The sequence below is a fragment of the Embiotoca jacksoni genome, unplaced genomic scaffold (assembly GCF_022577435.1).
Source record: "Embiotoca jacksoni isolate LCO1_2020_lvr unplaced genomic scaffold, fEmbJac1.0.p SCAF_12, whole genome shotgun sequence".
NCBI lineage: Eukaryota > Metazoa > Chordata > Actinopteri > Embiotocidae > Embiotoca > Embiotoca jacksoni.
In genome coordinates this window covers 12,302,145-12,327,543 of record NW_027185252.1, presented here as the reverse complement: position 1 = coordinate 12,327,543, position 25,399 = coordinate 12,302,145, and the positions used below count along the sequence as shown (strand labels likewise).

At 40.9% G+C, this 25,399-nt stretch overlaps 1 protein-coding gene across 9 annotated transcripts in view; it reads right to left on the bottom strand.

The window, feature by feature from the left end:
* Positions 1–25,399, bottom strand: part of col19a1 (collagen type XIX alpha 1 chain) — a 101,724-nt gene that overhangs the window by 39,065 nt on the left and 37,260 nt on the right. For all 9 annotated transcript variants that reach the window (XM_069144864.1, XM_069144869.1, XM_069144866.1 and 6 more), the window contains 5 exons: positions 11,893–11,937; positions 9,968–10,003; positions 6,167–6,229; positions 6,048–6,092; positions 3,352–3,384 (listed from right to left, as the gene is read on the bottom strand). In XM_069144864.1, the coding sequence (XP_069000965.1) occupies positions 3,352–3,384; positions 6,048–6,092; positions 6,167–6,229; positions 9,968–10,003; positions 11,893–11,937 (222 nt within the window). The remainder of the gene's footprint in view (positions 1–3,351; positions 3,385–6,047; positions 6,093–6,166; positions 6,230–9,967; positions 10,004–11,892; positions 11,938–25,399) is intronic.

The following is a 25,399-nucleotide window of genomic DNA, read 5'->3' as shown; positions in this document are numbered from 1 at the left end:
ATGTGCTCCTGAGATCAGTCTTTGTACAAGTTACACATCACATCAAAGACCTCATTTAGACTGACCATTAACATAAATCAGTGTTGGCACTTGATCAAATAAAAACACAACACTGGCGTAGATACGTCCAGGACACACCAAGGATGAGCTGTTAATTCACTGGTTAAACTACAGACACAAGTAACCACACTGAACACAATTTGACTGTATATGGAAATACATTTTTGAATCACAAATTTATGAAGAGGAACTTGTGGTCATTTGGATTCCTCACGCTCACGTTTTAATGCTGACAGCAGAGGCATATATTAATAGCAGGTTGCACCGACAAATATACAGATTCAGATACAATCTGGATAGGAGATACACAACAAAATGTTGGTACAAACTGAACAAAAGGTTTAAAAGGTGATCCCATGTTTTTGGCCGAGTGTCTCTATTTACTGTATAATCATCAGAGCTCATTAAATGTGAATGTCCTCAGGCCCTTTGTGTTTTGTTGACCATGCATTCCATCCCTGTATGCAGTTATAATCAGCTCAGTTTTGCAGGGTCTGCTGATGTTAGAAGCAAGAGAAAATAGAGGCAATCTTGAAACTGAAAGCCATATCTATGTGAGGAAAATGTTGGTGCCCCAATGGCACTTACTTTGAAGGGCTGTGCATACAATTGACATGCTTGCAATTGGTTACTTCCCCTTCTAAGGGTTTTTCTTTGTCCACCTGTGCAGGTGTCCATGTTTTGTGTGAGCCTGTGAGCCCTTTGAGAGTGTTGCTGTGATTAAGGCCTATATAAACTACATATGAGATGCTCTCTGTTCCTTCAGCAACAATGGTCAAAGTAAATGTAAGTAAGGTCCTGAATCCCCCTCTGTCCCAGCAGAGTGTCTGTATAATCAGTCAACCTTCAAGCTGCAGGTGCTCAACAAAGCGCCTGCTGTCTTATTTTCACCTTGGATACAGAACAAAGTCTCATTGCCATTAGTATCAAACCAAATTTCTGTCAGGATTTTCCTCAAGGGCTGTGAAATACTGCATACAACCATTTACTCAACATAACTTGGCATAACAGATTTGGTTTAATAGATTATAAAACTCGATTGTAAAGCAACAGAGCAATAAAAACAGGACCGTCTCAGAGTTGAAAAGACTGTTGTGCCACTTTAAGGGAATTGGACGAAGCGATGGCCGTGCATGCCTGTAAGCCCACTGCTCCTCCCTGTCACTAATAAACACAGGCACAAGAAGGTTTATGAAGGGAGGGTAATGATCTGAACCCTTGCTTCTGCTGTGTAAGGGAAATCAATGTAACTGCCAAAATTATCTGCCATGGGAAAGCCGGGAGCACAGACAGAAACTGGTACTAAATATTCAAACAGCCTCATTTATCAAATGACTAATGTTTTCCCCTCTACTGTGTGCTATAGTATACATCTCCTATATCCTGGGTGGCCCTACACCTCACTACACAGCAAAGAACACAAGTGAGTATTTCAGTTTCGACAGAAAATGTCTTTCTCTTCCCCCTCCAGTAGAATTGAAATTTAGAGAAAAGAGAAAGCTATTTCATTATAATTGCAAAGGAAGATGTCAGTGTTTTAAACAGCCATTAAAATCACCTACATTGATATCTATTCATAGCAAATCAGAAGACTTTTTGTTGATGAGACAGAAACCAGTGAAACCAGTTAAGAGTGATATTTGTTCACTCTATAATTAAGTTGTCTAATTTCCACATGAATCACTTGCTAACAAGCAATAAAAATGAGAATTAGAATGAAAGCCATCAAACTTTGTTTCCAAGCTCACGTCTAAAGCCTTCAGAGGTTCAATAGGCAGCAGCTCTTTAGAACAAAATCCATTAGGACAGAGTCATCTACATGTCAAAGCCCTTACTTTGAGAAACAAAGGCTCCAACACAATGTTTTCATTTGGCACTTTTTGTACTTTGATTTCTGTTTGAAGAAAAAAATTAGGGTACACATAGTTGCAGCATGTCTTTCATTACTGCCGCTTCGCAGATTTGTAACTGATTTGTCACAGTGTATTTTTGACTTTAAAATATTTAGGCAATGAGTCCTATCATCTGAGCACCACCCACTCTGTGTCAGCGTACATCAGACATCCACCGTGACGTCGGAGTTTCTGTTTTTATCTGCTTCTCAACTAAAAGAGGCACCAGCGTCTTCCAAGAAAAAAGGTTTATCTCTAATTTAACACTCATGAACATTACAAATAGGTCATGTGCCGCATGACCCCTATTAATTCACTCTAACAAGACCTTTTTTTCTTCCAAGTAAAATATGACATCAGCGGGTGATAGCTGCTGTAATTGTGTTCATTTGATACTAAATACACAAGAACTCTCTGTTCACAGGGTTCAGTGCCCTGTATGCTATTTTGTGCATAATTTTCTGCTACATTGCTAAAAAAAAAAAATCCTTCCCTGGGAGTTGCTGCCAATTATCAGGATCTTCATTACCTGAAAAGCTAAGGATGCTCTTCCCAGAGAAATTCAACACAACTAATCTCATCCGCCTTCAAAAGGCTGCCCATGTTTGATGCCGTGTATCAACACTGATCCACTGAGCAAAAAGTGGGATATGAACAAGTTACTGCTTACAGATGAACATTGGACATTCTCTTAGACTTGTATCAGAAAAAAAGACCAAATATGATAATTCCTTATCTTGTTACTCATCCAACATGGTATGACATCCCATACATAAAACTTAATAATAACATTTCATACTGACTGACTGATGATCCATCTGTAAGATGGGGTTTTATCCAAGTTGCAACCTATGGGGCTGAAAAATGAAGCCAAGTGCCAACAACTGCAGTTCCTCAAATGGCCACTTGAGGCTGGCTGCAAAAGCAAGTCCATCCCCATCCCTCATGTTAAAATAGTCAATTTTACAGGAGAAATTAACATGTTTGCAGCCTGGTACAAAAAGCAGTTTTGGTCTCCATAGCCAATTTACTTGTTTGTACTGTACAGACGGTGATTTTTTAAACAACTCACCCCTTTAACGTATTATATCAAGGCATACAATTATGTATAATTAAGGGCGGGGCTGCTTTGACTGACAGGGGGGTGACGTGACAGTTGGCTAGTTGGCTGCAGGTTTCAGCAACCAGGCATCATTCGGCCCGCCTCAGCTCCACCCATGCACAACCTGTTTGCCCATTTTTGGATTAGCCATGTAAAGCTTAGTCAATAAATGGCGACGTCCAGAGACACCGGGAACTGAGCTTCAAAAGCTCCGTTCAGGAAACCTTTAGGTGACGTCACAGAGGCTACATCCATTTTTTATAAACAGTCTAGGTTTCATCACTATTTTGTACTTACAGGACCAGGTGGACCAGGAGGGCCAACATCACCCTAAAAACACAACAGAAAAATAATATCGGTCAGCACCTATGAGTGACTGTGAGAGAGACAAACAGGCAGTGACAAAAAAAAAAAAAAGACAATGAAGGAAAAAAAAAAAAAAAAGTACACAGCATAAAAGTGCACTTGAAAAACTCCTTCTAAAAGCACGTTTCTACAGGTGACCTCGAACAACAACATCAATAGGTTTTGGAGCAACAATAATAATAATAAAAAAAGGCAATAACATGACTCAAGAGAAAACACTGTTTAACTGAAGAGAGGTGAGAGAGGCATGAGACAAGAAAAAAGAAAACATGAAATAATTCTTCTTAAAGAGCAGTCTGGGGTGAGAAGCTGCATTTAATGTGCACTGTGAAGAATGTTATACATACCGTACTCATACCATGTACAATATAACTCTTTGTAATAGGTTTATTGGGTGCTCCAGGGAGGCCTAGAAGGTTCTTAATTGTGAGGCATTGCATGTGGGAGCCTCCATTCTTCCATTCATAATTTACGAGCTATAACTCTTGTGCTTTCAATAAAACAAGAAAGCATCACGGTTACATATTACATAGTGTACTATAAACAACTCAAAAGCACTCAGGAGAATGCTTGCTGTGCCTTACCGATCCTCTAAATTTGTAATTTTAATAACAGACAAGGTTTTTGTGGTTCTACATTGCAGTCTATATACAAAATATACAGTTCTCTTTAGAGAATAGCTAAATCCTGTGAACATAAAAGAGGTTTAGTCAAACAAGTCACACAACTCATCTGTGGTGTGGCTCTAAGGATGCCAGCAAGTCCATCACTTTGGTCCAGACAGAAATATTACTGTTCGATGGATCGACATTGACAACGAAACTGTTTTCGGGCATGCATGGTTCACAGATGACAAATCCTACTGACTTTTTGGCTTATCATGAAATATGCTGCGCATTACAATGCTGCCCACATGATGAATGCAGTGGCTTTGATGATCCTCTGACTTTTCCTCTTGCACCATCAGCAGGACAAAGTTTTCACTCATCTTAAAATATTTCTCCACATCTACAGCATGATACAGACAGTCGTGATGCCCAGAGGATGAATCCCACTGACTCTAGTGACCCCCTGATTTGTCCTCTGGTTCCACCGTAGGACTGACATTTTGAGTTTTGGTGAAATGTCTTAACAGCTTTTTGATGGACTGTCATGCAGTTGAAGCAGACATTCATGGTGCAAAGAAAATGAACCCCAAAGGACTTTGGTGATCGCCTGACTTCTCTAGAACCACGAACAACTTCCACTCAATAGATTGACACAAAATTCAGTACAGACAGTCAGTTATCCCACATCTAAGGATTTAACCCGAGAACATTGCTGATCCTTTAACTTTTCCTCTGGCACCTGTGTGAGGATGACCTTTATGCTTTGAGTGGAATTCCTTGACATTATGGATTGCCATGAAATTTGGTCCACACACAGTCATGTCTCCCTCAGGATATAATCACTTCAGTGATACAATAATGTTTCATCTAGCACCCCCATCAGCAGGCCAATATTTCATTTTGTCCAAGTTGCTAAACTAACATGTAGAACATTGTAAACATTGTACCTGCTCAACATTGGTGTTATAGCATTATTATGATGAACATGTTCCAAATGTAGCTCCAAGCACTGCTGTGCCCGTGTACAGTATAGTCTTACAGTGCTGCAAGGTGTGGCTGTTTTGGGTACAAATGTAATCAACTGAAGTCCATTAAAATGGATTGTAATCAATGTTCTCATGATTTCTATCTTTGACCATCGATGAACAGTTAAAAACCAAAGAATCACTTTGATTTAAATTTATTTCATTACTGTGAAATTTCATGGAATTTCAAAAAAACTGTAAAGAGTTGATAAACCTACCTTTCAAATGAATTTGGCTGTACACATGAATGTTAAATGTGTATAATGGCAATTTATGCAGAATAGACGTAGCCTACAAGAATTCGGAAGCCAGTTGTTTTTATGTTAAGAACCGATTAAGGCTTCCCACAGCTAAGACGCCAGGAGTTACTGAAAAAAGGTGTGCTTTGTAAATGGCGCTGCCGGCAATACAGAACTATACATCTTCCTTGACACATGGCCTGATGTTCCTAAAGATTTCAGTGAAATCATTTTTAGATACAGCATTCTGATAAGTGACAGGTAATGAGACATATTGAGGTCGCTAAAGAAACGATGTTAAGGGCAAAATGAAAGGCATAGCCTTGGGTTCTTGCCTACATGCTTGCATGACTTTTCCTCTGCTCACATCACTCGGACAAAATTCTATCTAACAACATGTACAAGCACACAACATACACACACAGAGACAGAGACACACACACACACACACACACACACACACGCACGCACACGCACACACACACACACACACACACACACACACACACACACACACACACACACACACAACCTGTCAACAGAGGTAAAAGGTACAAACAAAAGATGCAGATTCATTATTTGCTCCTAACCCTCAGATGATAAACAGACTTTAAGATGATAACTGACTCAAAAGATTTAGCCTTTGAATTCTGGCATATCGCACAAATTAAACCACTTGAACCACCTTACCTCCTCTCTTGGAGCACAAACAGAGGGAATAATCAGGTATGACACTTGACATTGATGTGACTTACTTTTTGTCCTTTCATCCCGCTGGTCCTCTCGGCACCTGGCTGACCCTGTGGGAGGAGGCCTTGGTTAATGACTCTGTAACACAGCGGTGTAGTAAATGTCACTGCAAGAAAATACGTACAGGCTCTCCTCCCTCTCCTTTCTCCCCTGGGACTCCAGACTCACCCTTCTCACCCTTCTCCCCCTGTACGTGAACAGAGCAGACCATCGACAGTGAAAGACAGCGAAGGCAGAGTGAAAAGACAGAAAGCTCCCAGAGTGAAACTTAGGCGAGGACAGTGGCTATTAATAAGTAATCAGAACAACATACAGTACTGTGTCATCTCAAAATCAAACTGGTTTGTAATTACGGTAGGGAAAACACAGAGACTCGTGGTTTCATGAGATTGTGGTGTTATGTGAGAAGAAGAATAATGATTGACTTGAACCCGTTGTCCCGTTCTGTTTCCATGTTAAAATCGTTCCCTTGTCTGCCAATAGATGGCACTTCTTGACTTATAGTGAGCTGTGTGGACAGTATTTTAACAGGGTTTCTTCCTGTCATGTAGAGAGTAATCTTAGTAAACACAACTGTAAGACAAATGTATCAGCATCTTGGCCAAGCTACTCAATGAATCAATAATTTGTGACAAAAAGTTTTTTTTCTAGACACATGTAAACAGGAAAATGCCATGCTTTCTCACTCATAATATCTCATGCGTTTCCCTCCTTATGACCTTCTATGCTCATAATTCTGGTGTCACAAGGTCTCGAGTCAGAGAAATGCATTGTTTTAGATCTCCTGCCACATTTCATAAAGCTCACCTATGTTTTTTTTCTTTTCCAAACAGCAGCACACATAAGAGAGGGGAAGTTAGGTTGTTGATCAAAGCTTATTGTTGTTTAGTATGACATGTGTGGAGATTTGTAGGGATTGCTTCAGATGCTCTGTGCTCAGACATTATGGAGCATCTGTTTAGCAATCTGAGGAGACAGAGAGACATCTGAGAAAGGTTGCAGCATATTTGCACACTCCTTAGCGGCGCCGGGTCTCGAACAGACAATAATTGCCATTCAGTTTCGGCCCCTCCCCCGTTCCTTCGACGGGCTAATGACAGCCACTGCAATGCCATTCATTTAATGAGATAGAAGTCACTGTTTCCTCATCTAAATTAAGAGCTGCTATTAAGTCAGTAGACTGCTGCCATGTGTGAACAGATGGATTGTCTTATTAATATTTTAGGCGGGGGAGGGACTAGCGGTGAAATTGACTTTGAGTACTAATTGGAATTCTGTATAGTTTTATCTGCCACATGGGAACTTGTGATTTAACCACAATAAACTTACTGGAAAAGCAAATATTGTGATGAGTTCAATCAGAGAACACTTACAGAACAGCATAACTGTTAAGCGCATACTGTAAAGTACACAGAAAATGATTCCCTATTTTTGAGGTAGGTATTGACTATATTCAACATAAACCAGGAAGTCGTGGAAAGCTTTAACCAGAGTCTGTCATAGACAAATGCACGGAAAAATATTTCTAGCATTATATTTGTTGGATCTCCATTGACAATCATTCAAAGTCAGTTTAATGGCAGAGAGGTATGTAACATGTTAATAAACCTTTCAAGTGAGATTAACTGCCCCTTGGCCAGTATTTATGTAGATCACCCCTGTATTTACACAATGAAAAAGCTCAGCATGTATAGGACAGGGAGCTGCTCCGCCTGTGGATGTCTGTGGGTGATATGTTGACTTTGGAGGCACCTCGAGTCATCAAACTGCAATTAAAACTGTCCACATCTGGTCTTTCCGTCAATATCTGCAGTGCTCTGTCAGAGCCCATTTGAGACTGTCAGTGGGAGACACAGTTATGGAGATGCAATTCATGAGCACACCGTCTTTCCAGCACATCATATATTGCAGAGCTTTTTTTTGTCTTTCCTTTTTTACTTTAAAACATTCACACTCCGCTGAGTGAGTGCGAGGGGGGCTCAGCTCACAGATGTTACACAGGCTGCAGTTTAGTCTAACTTGCGTCTATTTTGTCCAAGCTAAAAAATGCACAAGGATGGCACTGAGAAGTACGGAGAATCCCTGATGCTGTTCAATTATTACTGCTCGCGAAAACTGTTACCTTCTATTCCTCTTGGAGGTGTGATAGTTTATCTCCTCTCACTTATCATATTGGGTTGTGTAAATTCCTCTAAATGCGAGGCTACGCTCGTTTCTGTATGGCATATTAAAATGTGAAGTGATTCTCTGGGACAAGTTTTCTTGTTGTCCACAGAAAGCATAAATTTATAATGATCAAGTGAAGATGTATCCGTAATGTAGGTGCATGACTGATTTATGGCAAGGGCAAGGCTGGCATGCACATTTAATGTACGAATTAAAGTTTGCAAGTTTGTATGCACCGTATGTTTGAACTAACATTTTCACGAGTCATAGGTCTTAAAATGAATGCTTTAATCATATTCTTTAATCACCGTGTAACATTCAATCTCATCCCAACTGGGTAGCTTTAGTCTCCTGCAGGGTTTTTCACCTGCATGTGTAGCTACCTTCCATCATTTTAATGTTTTACAGTGAGCCCACAGGTCTACCTATAAGCTTTAACATGCACTGGGATACAATAATTATTTGTTACAGTTACATGGAATTAGCTGTATATGTCTTTTTCCTCGTGGTCCCCAAACTCTGCCCTCATTTATTTAACAAATGACCTATTAAAATAAATATGCAATAACTAAAATTATCCCAAACCAACAATCTCAGAGCTATTTTTATTTCTGCCAAGTGAAGTTTTGAGTTTTACGGCTTCATGTTATGGTAAGACAATAAAGCTGCAACTCAGCAGCCAATTAAAGAAAACTCAAATGTAATCAAGCTAACCTCTGATTGTCATTTTACACCCCATAGTGATGTCATTTTTCATCGAAACAAAACGGCTATCCATTGTGCCTTCACCGATGGTATACCTACTGTAACACCATTTGCTTTGAGGTATAATAAGTGTGTCCTCATAAAGACAACTTTCTTTTTCAAGGTTGGCCAGCTGACACGTCTCCTTCCTCTGGGCAGAGGAAGCAGGAGGAATTCTGCAGCTCGATCTGACACCACAGCAAACGACGCACCTATACATCAAATGAACAGCTGCGGTCAGGAGGTTGTCCACTACACAATAGCTTTCACTCGCAGCATGATCACAAGTAGGCCACTGGAGGCTTGGTGGGCGGTGGGCGGGGGCTGACGGGGTGGGGACTTGGGGTTTGGGGGCTGGGTTGTGTGAAGAAAGCAGGGACAGTAGGAGGTCTGGTATGGGTCCATGTCTGAGAGGTTTTTTTGGGGTTTTTTTTACACTGCATATCTCATGTGCCTCTGGTGAGCTACAGCACCCCTGGGCGTCATGAAAATGATTGCAGACCCTTTTTGCAAAAGCACTGTATGTAATGGCCATCTGTCTGTTTGGAGGGTGAGCACTGACGCTCAGCGTGACGCTCAGCGTGACGCTGTGCTGCGCTGCAGGAGGCGCAGGGTGGGAACAGCTATTTAACTTGCGCGGGAGATCAGCAACAATTGACTGAACGGTACCATTTCCAACAAGGGAGATCTGATCCTGACTGTTAACACAAAGGAAATGTCAGCCAAGGACAGAGCAGATTCTGCTTCCGGTCACACAAATGTCTGACGTGTCTGGGCAGGCTTCTTGGGACAACAAGTTCGGTACATCTTTATAGAGTTGACACTGTGCAGATGATTAAACTCTCCGCCCGTTTGGAGGGCTGCTACAGTGAACACTGTTCAGTCATCTTGACAATTCACTCTTGCTTGGAGTGCAGGTGGGGGTCAGTTTATCAAACTGGGCGACAGCTCAAATCTACTTTAAATGCCACATGTCAGTACTTTGTTCTGGGATGAATAATGTTTTGGGTGTTACCTTGACACCCGCTCCTTCAGAGACTCCTGGGGGACCCTGTGAAAAAAAAAAAGAAAAAAAAGACCAAAAGACAATTGTATGAATAGTGAGTAGTACATATGTTATTCATCAACAGAAACATTGCAATCCCTTCTTGCCTCTTGTTTAAAATGGCATGTTCACTTGAAAATATTCCTACTTTGCAGCTGTGGCTTGTTGTTTTTGTCACTAACATTAGCTCTCATAAAGACATAGCTGGACTCCTGTAATCTACAAATAAGTTGCGTGTGTCGTTGTCATGCGCCTTTCACAGACTCCCCTGTTGTTGTGAAATGCTAATTTGACTTTGAAATATAACCGCTGCCCCCTCAACTGCATGCACCGTCCTGCTGCCAATGGACAAGAGAGAGTGATGCCCTGGAGTGTGTTTTGAATTCATTATTTTGCCCCTGAGCTCTACCTCAGCAAAACAGGTGACTCATAAATGCCAATACCAGGGGATGGAGGCAAATCTGGCACACGTGAAGGGTATCATCAGGACACTGCCATTTAGAAATGTCACACCTTCCCCATCCCGTCTTTCTTTGCTCCCATGACTTTGCATAACAAACTTTATGAGTTATTAAAAAAGCACGTCATGTTGGAGAGGTTTAACAGCGAGCAGCTCGGTTATATTGAAGATAATTGAACATGAGCATTTAGTGATAGATGCAGAACAGAATCTTCCTTGATTTCTGGATGAAATAAAATAAGACAAACCCTATGTCCTGATCAAGATTGTAATGCAATCATGCATGAAAATAATTGGACGCCCAAAGCATCTGGGCTACATGATGCCGAAACGCTCCTGTTTGTCCTGACATCAGAGCAGTTAGGTCTGACAAGCTGTCTCTTTTAACGCATCGTGGTGTTTGTGCCCTTAAGTGTGCGGGTCACTACACAAACAGTGTCTGGGAATGGTTTGGACACCCAAGGAAAAGACCATAATTCAAGGAGTCAACGGGCCCTCAAGGCAGACTTGTCATACTCTTCAATACAAACATTCTCAAGTGCTATCTTCATATACCCCTTGTGGTGTTGCGCTGGTTATGTAGCCTGAAGACAATTTTGTATTATGTGTGCTGCCCTTATTGACTGTTTGCATTCATATTCTTTTGTAATTATGACAACCTAACCAGGTATCACCCAAAAGTGCGTAATACACCTGTCAATCCACTAGAAGTTACTGTGTCAGTGTCACGTTTTGCCTCACCGAGGTGTGAAGAGTAAGCACCAAAAACCATATCATAAGGTTTTGGAAAAGCTTGTGGTTTGGGATAAATATGTTTATGGTTTGGAATCCTGGTTTGAGTTCAAATATATAATAAGTATGTATATTTCACTTAGGTATATGTAAAATAAGTGTATTTAATTACCATAAATTGCCTTTCGTATGGAGTTGAACATCGGTCACTTCAGTTAAAGTCCTGCATTTGTGCTTTGCCACAGGACCATTATCACATGACACAAAAGTGTGACACTGACATTGTATCCTCTGGAAGACTGATGGGTGTATTACACACTGGCGTTATACCTGGCTGGCCAACTTTTTAACTTGTGGAGCGTGTTCAATTTTTGTTCAGTCTCAAATGAAAAAACATTGGTAATATCAGGGGTATTGTAGGTCAGATAAAGGTGAAATTTGAATGATAGAAAGCTACAATTTGAAGCACTGTTAAAAATGCTGCTGTGTTGTACAGGCTCAGCTACGTTTTCAGTGTTTGCTATTGGGTTTCATTTGCAATCAGAGCAGATATATATATTAAAACACGTCCTATTGAAGTTGATTCTGATGTATAAAAATTGAAAAATGAATTATGATGTTTTTATACAGTAGAACTGTAGATCCTGAAAACAAGTCAAGTAAAATGTCTGTCAGTGTTTGACTGTTACAGTATATCACTTACAGGTAGGCCTCTGAGTCCAGGCTCCCCAGTCTTTCCTCTCCGTCCCTAAGGAAGGAATCAAAGAAGAAAAAAAACGACACTAGGATGAATGAATGTGCAACAACAGGTGTGGCTGGGCATGCATGCAGCCAGCAATTAAGGCAAGACGGCAACTCCTGTCGCAGTCTCTAATTTGCTTTTAATTAACAACAACATAACATCTTAATTGCCGCACCCCGTGTGGCCCACTATTCTTTGTTCCCTCCTCTGGTTTACTGCCTCCTTTCCAGCGATGCGAGTCCCTCGGTGCATCAATCAACCCGAGGAGCACATTTAGCAGCGAACAGGCCAATCCAGCCAGCGCTGCCCAGCATCGCAAAACGAGGTCAGAATGAAATCATCATTTTGAAGCATTTTGTGTTGATTTTTTTTTCTTTCTTTTTTTTGACATTTTGGGAATTACAAAACGCCTTACTGCTGAAAGTCTGCGAGTCTTGAAAAGCTGACATTTTAATGAGATGTAATGCTATCTGAACCAAACCAAAGTTGGTATAATTTACATCAAGAGGGTTTAAGAAAAGAGGATAAAGCTCGGTCGATATCCGCAGAGCTATCCACTGGCAGAGCATCACTGGCTCTGTGTTGAGGAGTGCCTGGAATTATCTGGTTTTCCCACACACAAGACAGATGTAAAATCAACTCAATTAGGAGATGGTAATACTCTGGCCGTTATCAATTCACCATTCAGCAGCATAATCAACGGAAGAAGTATGAGACAATGCAGATATCTGTATTATGGTTAAATGCGATTACCTCTTTCTAGTATGAGTTTCATCATCTGACACAATTGCTATATTGAAAGGTTGTATTTCTCTCCTACTGTATGTGTCAGTGTGGGTGACACAAAAACACTTCTCTCCTCCACCGAGTTAGTGGCTGTGTGGATCTGTGGAGAGGAAAGGCTCACTTGCTGCTGAAAGAAAAGTTGAGACTCACAAAGCAACGCCCCCGACTCTTCCCTCTGACACTCCATGTACGCACACTTTGATTAACTGGGTCGAATTTGACATGTACGTTTGCCTGCAACAAAGACAAAGGAAGGAACTTTCCTAACAGCTATGGCTTTTAATCATCTGTTTGCATGTGCGCTCGTGCTCGTATGCTGTGTGCTCTGTTTGTAGTCCACAAATTACAGGATTATGAAAGGAGGAGAAGCCAAGGTGTAAATATTAACCTTAATAATGACAAAATAGAACCAATGTGTGCCCCCTCAGGGGAATTGCATACTTTCCTCTGTTTGTGCTGTTTGATGTACCAACAAAGCCTTGGCCAGCATCTTTTGATCATCACTCTGAGGCTAGTGTATATACGTGTTAATGTGAGCATGAATAAATTCAATGTAAAGAGGAGCTGGACGAAGTCACATTGCCTTGATGTGCAGGGAATGTATCTTTAAACCTTAAAACCTTTTGCTATAAATGACTGAGATGATATTACATTGGAATAACCTCTTTGAAATGTAATTGATGCTGGTTACCTTTGTGGCATGAAAAGAGCAGCCAAAGTATTCAGCGAGCACCCCATCATCAGGGTGCTATATGTAGATTCAAAACAGACTTCTATGTAAAAGGTCTATCTCTCACAAGAAAGTGTTTTGGCGAGGGTGGATGGCGCTATTTATTTCTCTTTCACTGATAATTAATAGGCTGACACTGAATCACGGCAACTTTTGCAAAAAGATCAGACTGTTTGTTCTAGCCTAGCAGTCCCCACTGCTGCCCTTTCCCCTCTGAACACAACAACAAAAGCAGATTACACAAATAAGTAATTTACCTAATGAATATTTCATATGCTATTATTCCAAGTAGGGCATGAATTATGCAGTTTTGAAAAATATTTCGCCACATTTGCCTTAAAAATCGCTTTTAACTCCAAAGTACGTAGTAATTTTATGTCCATGTGTTTGCATATCATCATCAAAATAAATAGTGGTACTCTAGTTTCTCATCAAGTGAAGTCAGACCAACTAAATGATGATCTGAGGATTACTCCACATGGCCGACTGTAGGCCAGAAGTTTACTTGCAAGTTATAAAATGGCAAGTAATAAAGAATGAGTCATGTTTTTCAAATATTGGAATATAAAAAGTCTCAGTACATGTGACTATTTTCCTTCCTTATTTCCCCTTATGTTCCCCTTTTACTGGTGCATGGTAGTGATGCCTTACTACCGCCAGAAGGTGGCGGTAATGCACCTGAAAGCTGATTACCAACCGCCACTAAACAACTTAAGGACAACAACTACCAGGCTCTGGAGCTTTGCCAGGTAAAACTGTGGTGCTGTGAGATTAGATGACATGGAGCAAACAGGAGAAACATGCAAAAACAGCTATAGCTGCCAGAAAGTTCTGTGCCAAACTTCTTCAGAACATAAATGAAGATAAGCTGCAGTGCAAACTCTGCAGGTAAAGCTATAAGATCATCAGTATACCGCAGCTAAACAGAAGACAGTAAAGTGAAGCAACAAGCAGACAGTCCATCCACGTTGAATACTAGTCGAATAGCTCCCAGAGAATATTGAATAGCAGTTTTGCTTGAAATGTCAATCCCTGGTTTAGGTAGGTATTTACTTTATTAATCCCCGAGGGGAATTTTTTTTGCTACAGCAGCATACAGAAGCAATAAGATAATAATAGAAATAATAGAATAAAATAATAGAATAGAATAGAATAATAGAAAAGCAATAAAAGAGCAGTAAATAGCAGTAAAAAAATATAAAATATAAAATGCACAGTATATACAGTACATTATATATCTATATATATATTATATACAAACAAACCAAGAAACACAGTCAACAGTGTTATTGTACTGTGATGGATTTTGCCAGAGGTGAGTTATTGTACATTGTTTATAATTAACCAGGATGTGTTTGTTTATGACTTATGACTCAAATCTCCATTTGAAACTATTTCGTCATATCTTCAATTCATAAAAAGAGATACGTAGATATTTAAACCTTTAGTGTGGGACTTTTACATATAAATGAACATCCATTAGATTCCATTCCTTGCCAGACAGTGCTGATTAAAGCGATCACCTCCTCGTTAATCATTTTTTTTTAAATCTGGTGCCTGGAGAGACATTCCTGCATGGTCGCATGAATAAATACTAGATGTCCTCTATGGACAGAGAACGTGCACCAAAGACTTACGGCAGAGCCAGCTAACTTCTGGTTTAAACCAACTTGAATCAGGACAAAATATTACAATTATGTGGCTCTTTTAGACTTTCTAAATATCATTGGAATGAATGGAACTACTTCTAATAATGAAACAAGCCATAATGTGAAGGTTGTGACACCTGTTATTTGCTTTATCCACAATTTATCCACCATTTTACAGTCACAATAGTGGTGAGTGGGCTATGGTGGAGCTTATGAGGCAAGCAGGTGTCAACAATGTTTTTGTAATTGTCTCACTAACAGAAGAGGACAAAAGTTCAGCATTGCAGGTTTAAATCTTGGATTACTGCTTTTATTCCATCCACAGTAATTATACTGGATTTATTCTCAACTGCCACTGTACACTAACCTAAAACATTGAACACAATACAATACACCATCATTTTTTGATGACTCTAGTGTTCTGTGTATGATGTTCGATAGAGATATCTAATATTTAGACATTAACAGGCTGGACACAGATATCTGTATTAACTCTGTGTATCTCATTTAGCAGTGAGCAGATAAGCTCAGTAGGGGGTGTCTCTGTTTGAAGTCCATGTTGGAATTTTTCTTCTTTGATAACATATTAATAATCATTTAATATTTATAAACACAAACAGCTCTGATGATCATTTTCACAACACAGCCATCCATTAAAATGACCTTGGGGTTAGACTCACACTTTTCTGTCCAGAGGACGGCCGTCCCCAACAAGTCTGTGCAGTGACAAGAAATAATTAGTCTGGAGCACAGCTGTCATCACCGTTTGTACTCACTTGACTCTCCAAACTGAAACACTTGCCAGTGACACAGAGAGATACCTCCCTCCAAAGGGACACACTAGCTCAGGACTCAGGAGATAATCAAGATGCCAACAACCACTGTAGTGCCCACGAGCATCCGAACAAGTTTAGCCTTCAGCACATGTAGCAAGAGTTTCAGCCAATCACCTCAGGGATAAGTTGGATTCTGTGTTCATGCCATTTCAATGATTTGATCAGTTTTAACATTTGGACCTTGAGATTTTTGTAAAAAATATACTCTAACATTTTGAACTGAGGTCATTTGATAAACTAAAAATTAGCTTAGATAGCAGTGGTTTTATATCTATATATATTTTCACCTCAGAGCAGTGATAAAATATTTGATGCTAAAAATATCTAACATAAGTATATATTGCTGTCATTGTTGTGCATTGTGTCACTGTACAGTTAATAGTGTTTTCTTTTAAGAGAATGTTTCTCAAAATTTATTTCTCAAAATAAATTCCAGGAAAATTCTGAAAGTTTGTAGAAAACTTTGTGTTGTTTTTTTTGTTTGTTCTTATTGATCTTATGGTTGTATTTTATGTTTTTTGCTTTTCTCTTATGCTGGTTGAGAGGTGGAAACACAGCACCAGAGGGGAGATAAATGTCAAAGGTGAACTGCAATCCAAAGTTTTAAGCAGTCTCCAGGCAACCAGTATGAACAGGAAACAAAAACTGGAGACTTCGATTTCAATTGAAAGAAAGAAAGAAAGAAAGAAAGAAAGAAAAAAAGAAAGAAAGAAGGAAAGAAAGGAAGAAAGAAAGAAACAAACAAACAAACAAACAAACAAACAAACAAAGAATGTGAAAAGACATTAGAAATGTGTGGCAAAAAATTAAAACAAGTGTTTTCACTTTTAAACTGAACACCACTTGAGTGTGTCACAATGCCAAAGTAAAATATGTCAACATGATAACTAACAGAGTGGCATCCACACAAGACACCAGGCAGCAGTGTCTATGAATCTGTTCTTTCAGCCAAAACAACCATAACTTTCCAATTTCCCTTTGTGTTTCTCCATCACTCATTCATCTCTCCCTTTGTTTATACTATAAGTCCATTACTCTCCTCTCATCCCTCCATCCTGTCTCCTGCTTTTCTTTTCATCTCTCCTTCCTTCTCGCGTCCCCTGCCGCTCGCCCCGTATCTCCTTCACACAACTTCCAGCGCCTGTTAGATCACCCTGGCAATCTCTGTTGCTATGCAACGCTCAGTGTCCTATAAATTTGACAACATCCTAGTGCGTGATTATTATTTGAGCGCTGCAGTGTGAAGCCCTCCTTCAGGTCATTGCAGTAGATTAGAGGGAGGGAGAAACAGAGGAGGGCAAGGAAGGAAATGAGAGATGAGAGGGAGGGAACGAGGTTGAGAAAGATGAAGGGGTTGTGGAGGAGAGGAGAGGAGGGATAGTCGGAGCTCAAGATGAACTAGCTTTTTGAGTAAATGAAAGACAGGCTGGAAAGACCAAATACATATTCACATGTACTATTTATCGGTTCCACTTTAAAAACCTGCAAACCATGTAAGAGAAGTGTGAAAAGCACACCGCATTAAGTACTAATTCAATAACGGTGCCGGGGCTAAAGCTGGAGTGGGCAAACATTTGAGCTGAAAGCAGGAGGCCTCAATAGACTGATGGCGCTTTTCCAACTTCCCATTTAATCCACATGGATCCAAGCCTTGACTGGCTTCAACTCTGCCCTGAGTTGTAAAGTGTAAAAGGAAAGCACAGACATAGGGCCCGGCTCAGTCCTTCAACACAAGCCCCAACCTGAGAGCAAAATCAACAGCGACATTGACACCCAGCAGAGACTTTCCTTTATGATGACTCCATAATCCTTATCCCAAATGTCAACATGTTCTCTGAGACGTTCCACATCTCGCTATACCAATACTGGGACAGCACAGTGGCGTAGAAATGGAGGAGGAAGGATGTGTCGCATTTTTTTGCAATAAAGCAGATATACCATAGCAAAAAACACATAATCCAGCTGACAAATGACCTTGTCAGCAGTGGTCAGTAGATAAACTGGAGGAGCCATCTGAAGCGAACACCACAGGAGCTAACTCAAACCTGACGCACAGCACAGAGGGACAAAATGATGGACTGATGATACTTATTAGTAGCTTAAACACAAAATCTGATCTCTTACTTATACCAATCTGTATTGTAAAAAAGATAAAGGCTACTTGACCTCCAAAAAGAGACAATCCTTTTTTACTGTTTCCATTTATCCTCTACTTTATATTTTGAGATCCAAATTTAAGCTGTTATATATTTGTAGGAGCCACAATATGACCATTTTAAGTAAGGTTATGGCCTTAAAATTTCTGAGACCTGTTTTACCATTAACCAAATGTAGCCTGGTTATAGGCCCGAACACCTGTATGTGGCGTCTGACCAACTAATAACCAGAAGGCTTTCCGCTGCTTTTCATTCATCTGCTTGTAACACGGAGCTTTAATGTCCCGAAGGGGAAACTATCTGACATTTTTGAGCCCACTTGAGCAACAATGTTATGTAGCTCATGGGAGAGATGACCTTTTCTTGACTGAAAAACTTGCATGCCACTCCCACTCTTTCTGCCTGAGCTGAGTCCCATGTCTCCCTCTGGGGACATGTACTCAGGCCACCTGAGCCTTTTGTCTCAGTGCTGCTCTGGGTTTAACATGACCTGAATGTTTAGCTCATGAGCAGCAGCTGTATTTGCTTGGTAAACAAATCTGTGAAGAACAGTGAAAATGATGAAGTGGTATAATATCCCTCGACTGAATTAACAATCCACAGAACAAAGAGAAGGTGGTGTGTGCTGTAGTTTTCTATTATGATCTAAAGAAAGCTTTGGAGTCGCTGGTGGCAAAGTGAAGGGCCAAAAGAAACCAGCTATCAGCTGTTACCAGTGTAACAACTGACCCTCCTGAATACACACTGACACCCACTGATGTTAACTTATGTGTTTGCACCCCCCAAAAAACAGCACAAACACAGACAGACAAATGTTCACATGCTTCATCCACACTCAAAAACAAGTAAGAGGAAGTTTGCCACAACACAGCCTGTCAAAAATATTTATTCCTCATGCAGTGAAAATGCTTGTCTGCTCCTGGCCTGTAAAAGATGGAACAAAAAGGACAAACACATGCTGTACATTAGATGATGCATGTGATCCCCTCAGTCCATCGGTTAAACCTTTAGCTTCTCATAGGGACACTTACTAGATTCAGACAAGATACAGACATTTACTTACACAACCAGCAGAAGCTAATTTATTCTGTAATTAATTCTGAAATGTCAGCCCTAGCCCTTGTAAATATTTTCCCATTTCTCAGTTAACAATATACACAATGAGCCATAAGAATCAGCAGGACTAAGAAAAACAACATCAAATATGCACAAAGCTCTCAAAAATACCAACATTTCTGCTGCAACCTCAAACCTTAAATCTTGCTCAACTGTTTGTTTTATCAAATGTAGCATGGTGGGATTGACACACTCAAAAGTCACCTTCTCTTAAAAGAGAAATATATCTATCCAAAAACAGTGAAAAAGATGTAAAAATACATAGTGTGCTTGTTCAGTGTGATTCTCTAATTCATAACAGAAGAATTATCAAATAGGCACATTCTAAACTTCACTTGCATTGCTAGTACCCACACACTTGCATGAGTGATGCAAGTGTGTGGGTTACTGCTGCTGCTGCTGCTGCTGGGGGTTACTTTCAATTCTAAGTACCAGCTGGAGAAAGGGACAAATATTCTGTGATTTTTGCACCAACCACACAGCTCAATAAACTGCAGTTGTCAGAATCTTCACCAAACACGTTTCTACTGTGTCAAATCAGCCATCAACGCTTCGGAGGTAAATATCGATTATGCAGCTTGCTTGAAATGTCACAAAAGACGCCGCGGAGAAGCCGAAGCCTTACCTGCTTCATATTAAAGATCCAATGAGAGACAGGCAGTGCAAATTCCCTACTTTTGACTGCCCTCGCTGGATGCCATCTTAGGACACTGCACAAGCCCCAAAAATGCCTGGGCACTGGAGCTTGCACAGATCCCTAGCACTTGGTAAAAGCCTCAATAAAATAGGATTTGTTCCAGTTGTTTACTGAGGGTTAAGAGGAGCGGCCGGGGCAGGAAGAGAACGGCAAAGCCGACAGCTGCCTGGCAGGGGCTCAAATGCAGCTTAGCATTTTTCACCATTCTGACTGGCACACAATGCTCTCTTTAACTCCCAGCCATCTAAATATTCAGGGACGTATAAAGAGATGGCTGACACTGCAGGCGACTTAAGACACAGCTCAGCTGGCCAAGATTGCACCTATAGTCTCTTGGCTAAAGCTTTCTATGAAGGCTTTCCACACAGAGACTCAATCATAGACCCCATGTGACGACATGGTCATTTGCACAAGTGCCACTAGATGGCAAACTAGCTTCATCACAAATTTTGCACATGGCAGGGGACAGAGCCAATGAGGAAACTGTAAGTTCTCTGAGAGAAGATGGATGTCCTCAATGCATGAATGTATGATGCGTGTTGGGTAACATCCCTAATTAGGCAGTCTGGCAATTAGGGACTGAATACCGTAAAGGAGATTTTTCAGTGGAGGGCTTACAACGATGAGAGAAGAAGGAAATAGACGAGAGCAAGACGCTGCATGTGAGAGAGAGAGAGAGAGAGAGAGAGAGAGAGAGAGAGAGAGAGAGAGAGAGAGAGAGAGAGACAATAATTCCCATACCACATCACACTTCTTTTCAGCTGCCACACAATACAAAGGGACACAGGTGGCATTACAAGGGTACCCAGTCATGAAACGCAGCTTATCACTGAGTAAAATAACCATGATAGAGCTATTTCAGCAAACATCCAGCTCCTCAACAACACACTGTGTACAAACACTAGAGCCAAAGGCAAACACAGAAAATGCAGACAGTGGATGTCTATGGAAACTAAGCCATGGAAGTCCCGCGGGAGCCTCAGAACAGCTCTTCACAACATTGTACCACATCTTCAGCGATGAGTTTTAAGAGCTCATTGACTTTAACAGCTCCTAAGGAGATGGACGAGGGCAGATGATATTATCTGAATTTACATCTCTATGTGGCGAAGAAGGGATAATAAATCTATATTTAAGCAAGAGCTCAACTCCCACTGATCAGCTGAATGTCTGTGCGGTGTTTCCATGCAAGCTGCATGCCTATATTGCATTGGCTCCTCACTAGGCCAGTGTTGCCTCTTGAATGTTCTCATCTCCTGATGTTTGCTGTTATTAGTCTTGGCTCTTCCACGATTTCACGGTCTCATCTGCACTTTTGGCCATATTATTCATCCCGAGCAGATTTCTCTCGTCCTATGTTTACAGATACTGAGTGTTTCATTAATGCATTATCCAACAACTGAATAGGAGAGGCTGAAAACCTACTTTGAATAAACCCTGGTTCATTTTACAAACCAAATATTTGAGGTCAGAGAGAATACACTGTGCAAAGATCCACAGGGCTCTCTCTCCGGGTACTGTAGCCCTCGGCGAGTCTTAGGCTTCATATCACTCACCACGCATAACAGATTACACTAAGGTCCCTCACACTTCCATCTGTATAATATCAGGCTACTGTCAATGCGCTGCTCCCTGGCATGCCATTAAAGTGGACACAGATGAATGTATCTAAATTGGTTGCAGGCTGGATGAGAGTGTGGAGAATCAGAATATGGATGGCAAGCTGTAACAGGGTGCAGTAAGTGATGCAGCCTCCCACTACCACGCCTCTGTGTTCTGCGGTGTTCAGGGCTACATCTCCTCCTCCTCCCCCCCTGCACTCTCAGCTCCCCGTGTCCTCCTCCCTCCCCTTGGCCGACTTGGCCGAAACGGCTGACACAGACAGAGCTTACACGGGGCACGCTTCAATCCAAGCATCAAAAAAAATACCCTTTTAAAGGTATTTACATTCTCAGCCTTTCTCCAGCTATGTCTCCTCCTTAGAATGGCCTAAATGTCAGCAGAGCGTCTTCGTGTATTACCAGACTCTTTGGAGCCAGAGAAGTCCCATTGTTTGGATGACTAAAGGCGGTGTGAGGACTCTGCAGTCACAGGGGCCAATCACCTCCTGTCTACTGACATACCTCAATGAGTCAAGTGAATTCAGCTCAGCTGACCCTATTTGATACATGACACCCAAATAGCACTGCTAGGACCTGGCAGACACTGAAGCAACATTTAAAAAATGTTGGGGAAGTATTAGGCACAGGCCATGGGGGTGCAAGGCCCTGATGAATTTAAACACCAGGGTGACAGGGATGCATATATTGCCTGCAGTGTCCCTGCTGAGTCGTACGAATGGCTCTGTCTCCAGAACAAGTCGTAAGGTTGTAGATGTGTGAATGAGGGCCGTGCTCTGGCCAACTATAGCGAGCCCATCTAATGCTCAGAGGATGTGTTGACCTACATTACCCCTTGTTGAACATCAGCTTTCCACACCTATACGTACACACACATTGACTTAGAGACACACGCATACGCAGTGACTATAAAAGCCAGTGAACAAGGCGATATCAAAGTGCCTCTCTCAAAGTCTTGCCCCCTGTATTCATCCCTGTAATTAATTGGCCAATTAATGTGTGTTTATTCTGGACAGCCATGGATGTGACCAAACTGGGGCTCGCTGGGAAAGACGAGAGTCAGAAAGATAAATCAAAGCTCTGTGCATCTGTCCTTGCATGTGCCAAACGCTTCCCCCTGTACCACTCCTCTATCCCAACAGGGCCCAAATGTGAGACCTTTTCATAGCCAATCAGGTCAAATCTTTGTTTCATCCTCCCTCCCAATGCACTTGACATTGACAAGATTAATTGCCTTGTGCGCTGGGCAAACATGTTTCCTCCTGGTGTAATACAGGTGTCCAAAGCGCGGCACTCTGAATTTCCTCAACATGACATTTAGATAGACGAGAGAGAAGAAGAACCGCCTCCATTTTGTTCAACAAAGGGTTAACGAATCCTCCCCCTGCTTGTAAAAATCACACAGGGTGTAAATCTTGCCATAAAATCTCAGCTGTGAGCCCCACTGACCTGTAAATTCTTCGCTCTGTGTTACTCTGTCATTGAGCTTCGACGGGTCAGGCCAAAACTGTAACTACATATGTACATCACGCTACTGTGTTTAAACACCGCTTTAAAGACACACACCATCAATATGATCACCAGCTGTGTCTCAGTGGTTAAACATATCAATGCAGCTTCATAGTTAATAGGAACAGAGATACACTAAATTTAAAGGATGAAAATGTAAATCTGTACATATGGGACATGTGTAATTATTCTTAAACAGGTAGCTCAGTAAAATGACTGAAGACAAGCCAAAATGCTGTTAAACGTGCCAAAATGATACATTCTTGCAAGATCTTACATTTAGTAATGGTTTATAATTTCTTTGGATTTAGTCAAGGTTTGACTATAAAACATATCAATATATAAATTAAGAAATAAATATGAAAAAGATCAGTCGCATATGGTATCAAATCTGACTGAAGACAAATGCACAACAAAACGCCACATTCAAAATTCTAATTATGAATCTCCTAAAGAAATATAACTTCTTCTGATAAGAAGGCCTTGTTGGACAAATCCAATTTACCACATAATTTTACGCATACTGAACTGGACACCACCACCACCACCAATACCACCACCACCAACAACAACAACAACAACAACAAAAACACAGATCCAATCAAATAGTTGCTGTAATTTCATGCATTTACTGTATCACACAGATCAGCTGAAGCCTCCCGTGGAGAACTTCTGGCAGGAAGGCTGGTATTCTCACCAGGGACTCGTTACTTAATAATCTCGCACTGCAGGTGCTCTGGTAGAGGTCAACAGTCTGTTACAGTTGCTGTTCATGTCTGCCTCCACCTATGGAGAAGGAAACCGCTGCCAAATGTTTTAGTCACCACAAACTGAGCCATTACTCCTTCCCTATCACTGTCACTGCCCGCTTTGATCTCAGACACGGAGACTGATCGAAATGAACATTAGCCAAGTCCATTACATATAATAGGAATATATTATAAATATATATATACTGGCTCAATTATCTCAAAACAGCATTTGCTCTGTTCTGTAGAGGAGAGGCATCTAAATTCTAGTTGCAGCCTGCATTTGGTTTTCAGAGAATGGCATACTTTTTTCAAATTAGGTTAAATGACAAAACCTGTCAACTGTGCGATGAGGATACAGATTTGGTTTTAAAGTAGATGAATGTTATTGTATCTAATCTAACACTAATGGTTTGACCTCAGTGCACCCGCAAAAAAAGCCAGTCAAAAGAGAGTACCAGCAGGATGGCGGCCGTGCTGAGAGAAAATGACCAGCAGTTTGGTCGGAGAGAAAATGACATGAGTAGAAGATTACACAGTGGTCCTCTTGTCCGGGAGAAAACGTTTGACCTGTAATTTGCATCCAATGGACAGGACAACCTTTGAGAGGAGTGTCGGCGCAAGGGTGAAGGAGGAAAATATGGGAATAATATGCCCGTGCCTTCAGTCAGGACTTATAGACAGCTGTCTCAGTCATTCAGCACAGGACATGAATGGAAAATGTAAACACTGCTATCACTTCCAAAAGACAGCAATTACATCCCTCCTCTGTGGAAATGTGGAACAGTCCAGTTGCCAAGCAGACACAAGACAGATGATCGCTTCTACTGTTTTGACAGATCATATCCATGCCACTTTAAAGAGCCCAGGCAGCTGCTGCTGATGTACATTGTTTAAAAATTTTTTTGACACAAGCAAAGAACTGAAACTCTTTCTGGACTCCAATTACTGACATGCACTGATGTGTGACGACATCATCACTTGATCTGAGGTGATGACAGCTGACGAATGTGACGTGACAGCAGTTTGTATTGTTTTATAAATATTCATCTCTCCTGTACAACTGGAGGAGAGTCTCTTAACTGTCTTTCAACCGCCAACTCGTGAACATCATGTTTACACCGAAGGTGTTCTCGAGTTTCGTTTGACTTCCAGTATTAGGATCACATGTCCAACTAGTCTCATGACTCCGCTCATATGCACTTGTGGTGAAATAACAGGTACAGCACTATAAGGATCAATGCTGCTGCTTGTCTGCTGCCACAGGATACAAAAGCCTTATATCCACTTTTAGAGTGCATCTTGCATCTGTTATATAAACTGTCAACATATCTCTGTGAATAACAACAACATAAACATGATCTTTACACTGAAATAAGCATCATTTATATAAGATAAGAAAAGATGCAAAAACACGGTGACTTGGAAATAAGTAATGAATGATCTGATGGACACTAATTAGTGACCACAGTGCTTCTAATGTATAAAGACAGAAGAGAGGACTTGATTCAACATATGAATACCCCGTTAGTAAAATCAAAGTCCTGACATATCTTACAGCTCTAATCTTTAATGTTTCTACACTAGCCATCAATAATCTAGCTGCATTCTTTTATTAGTA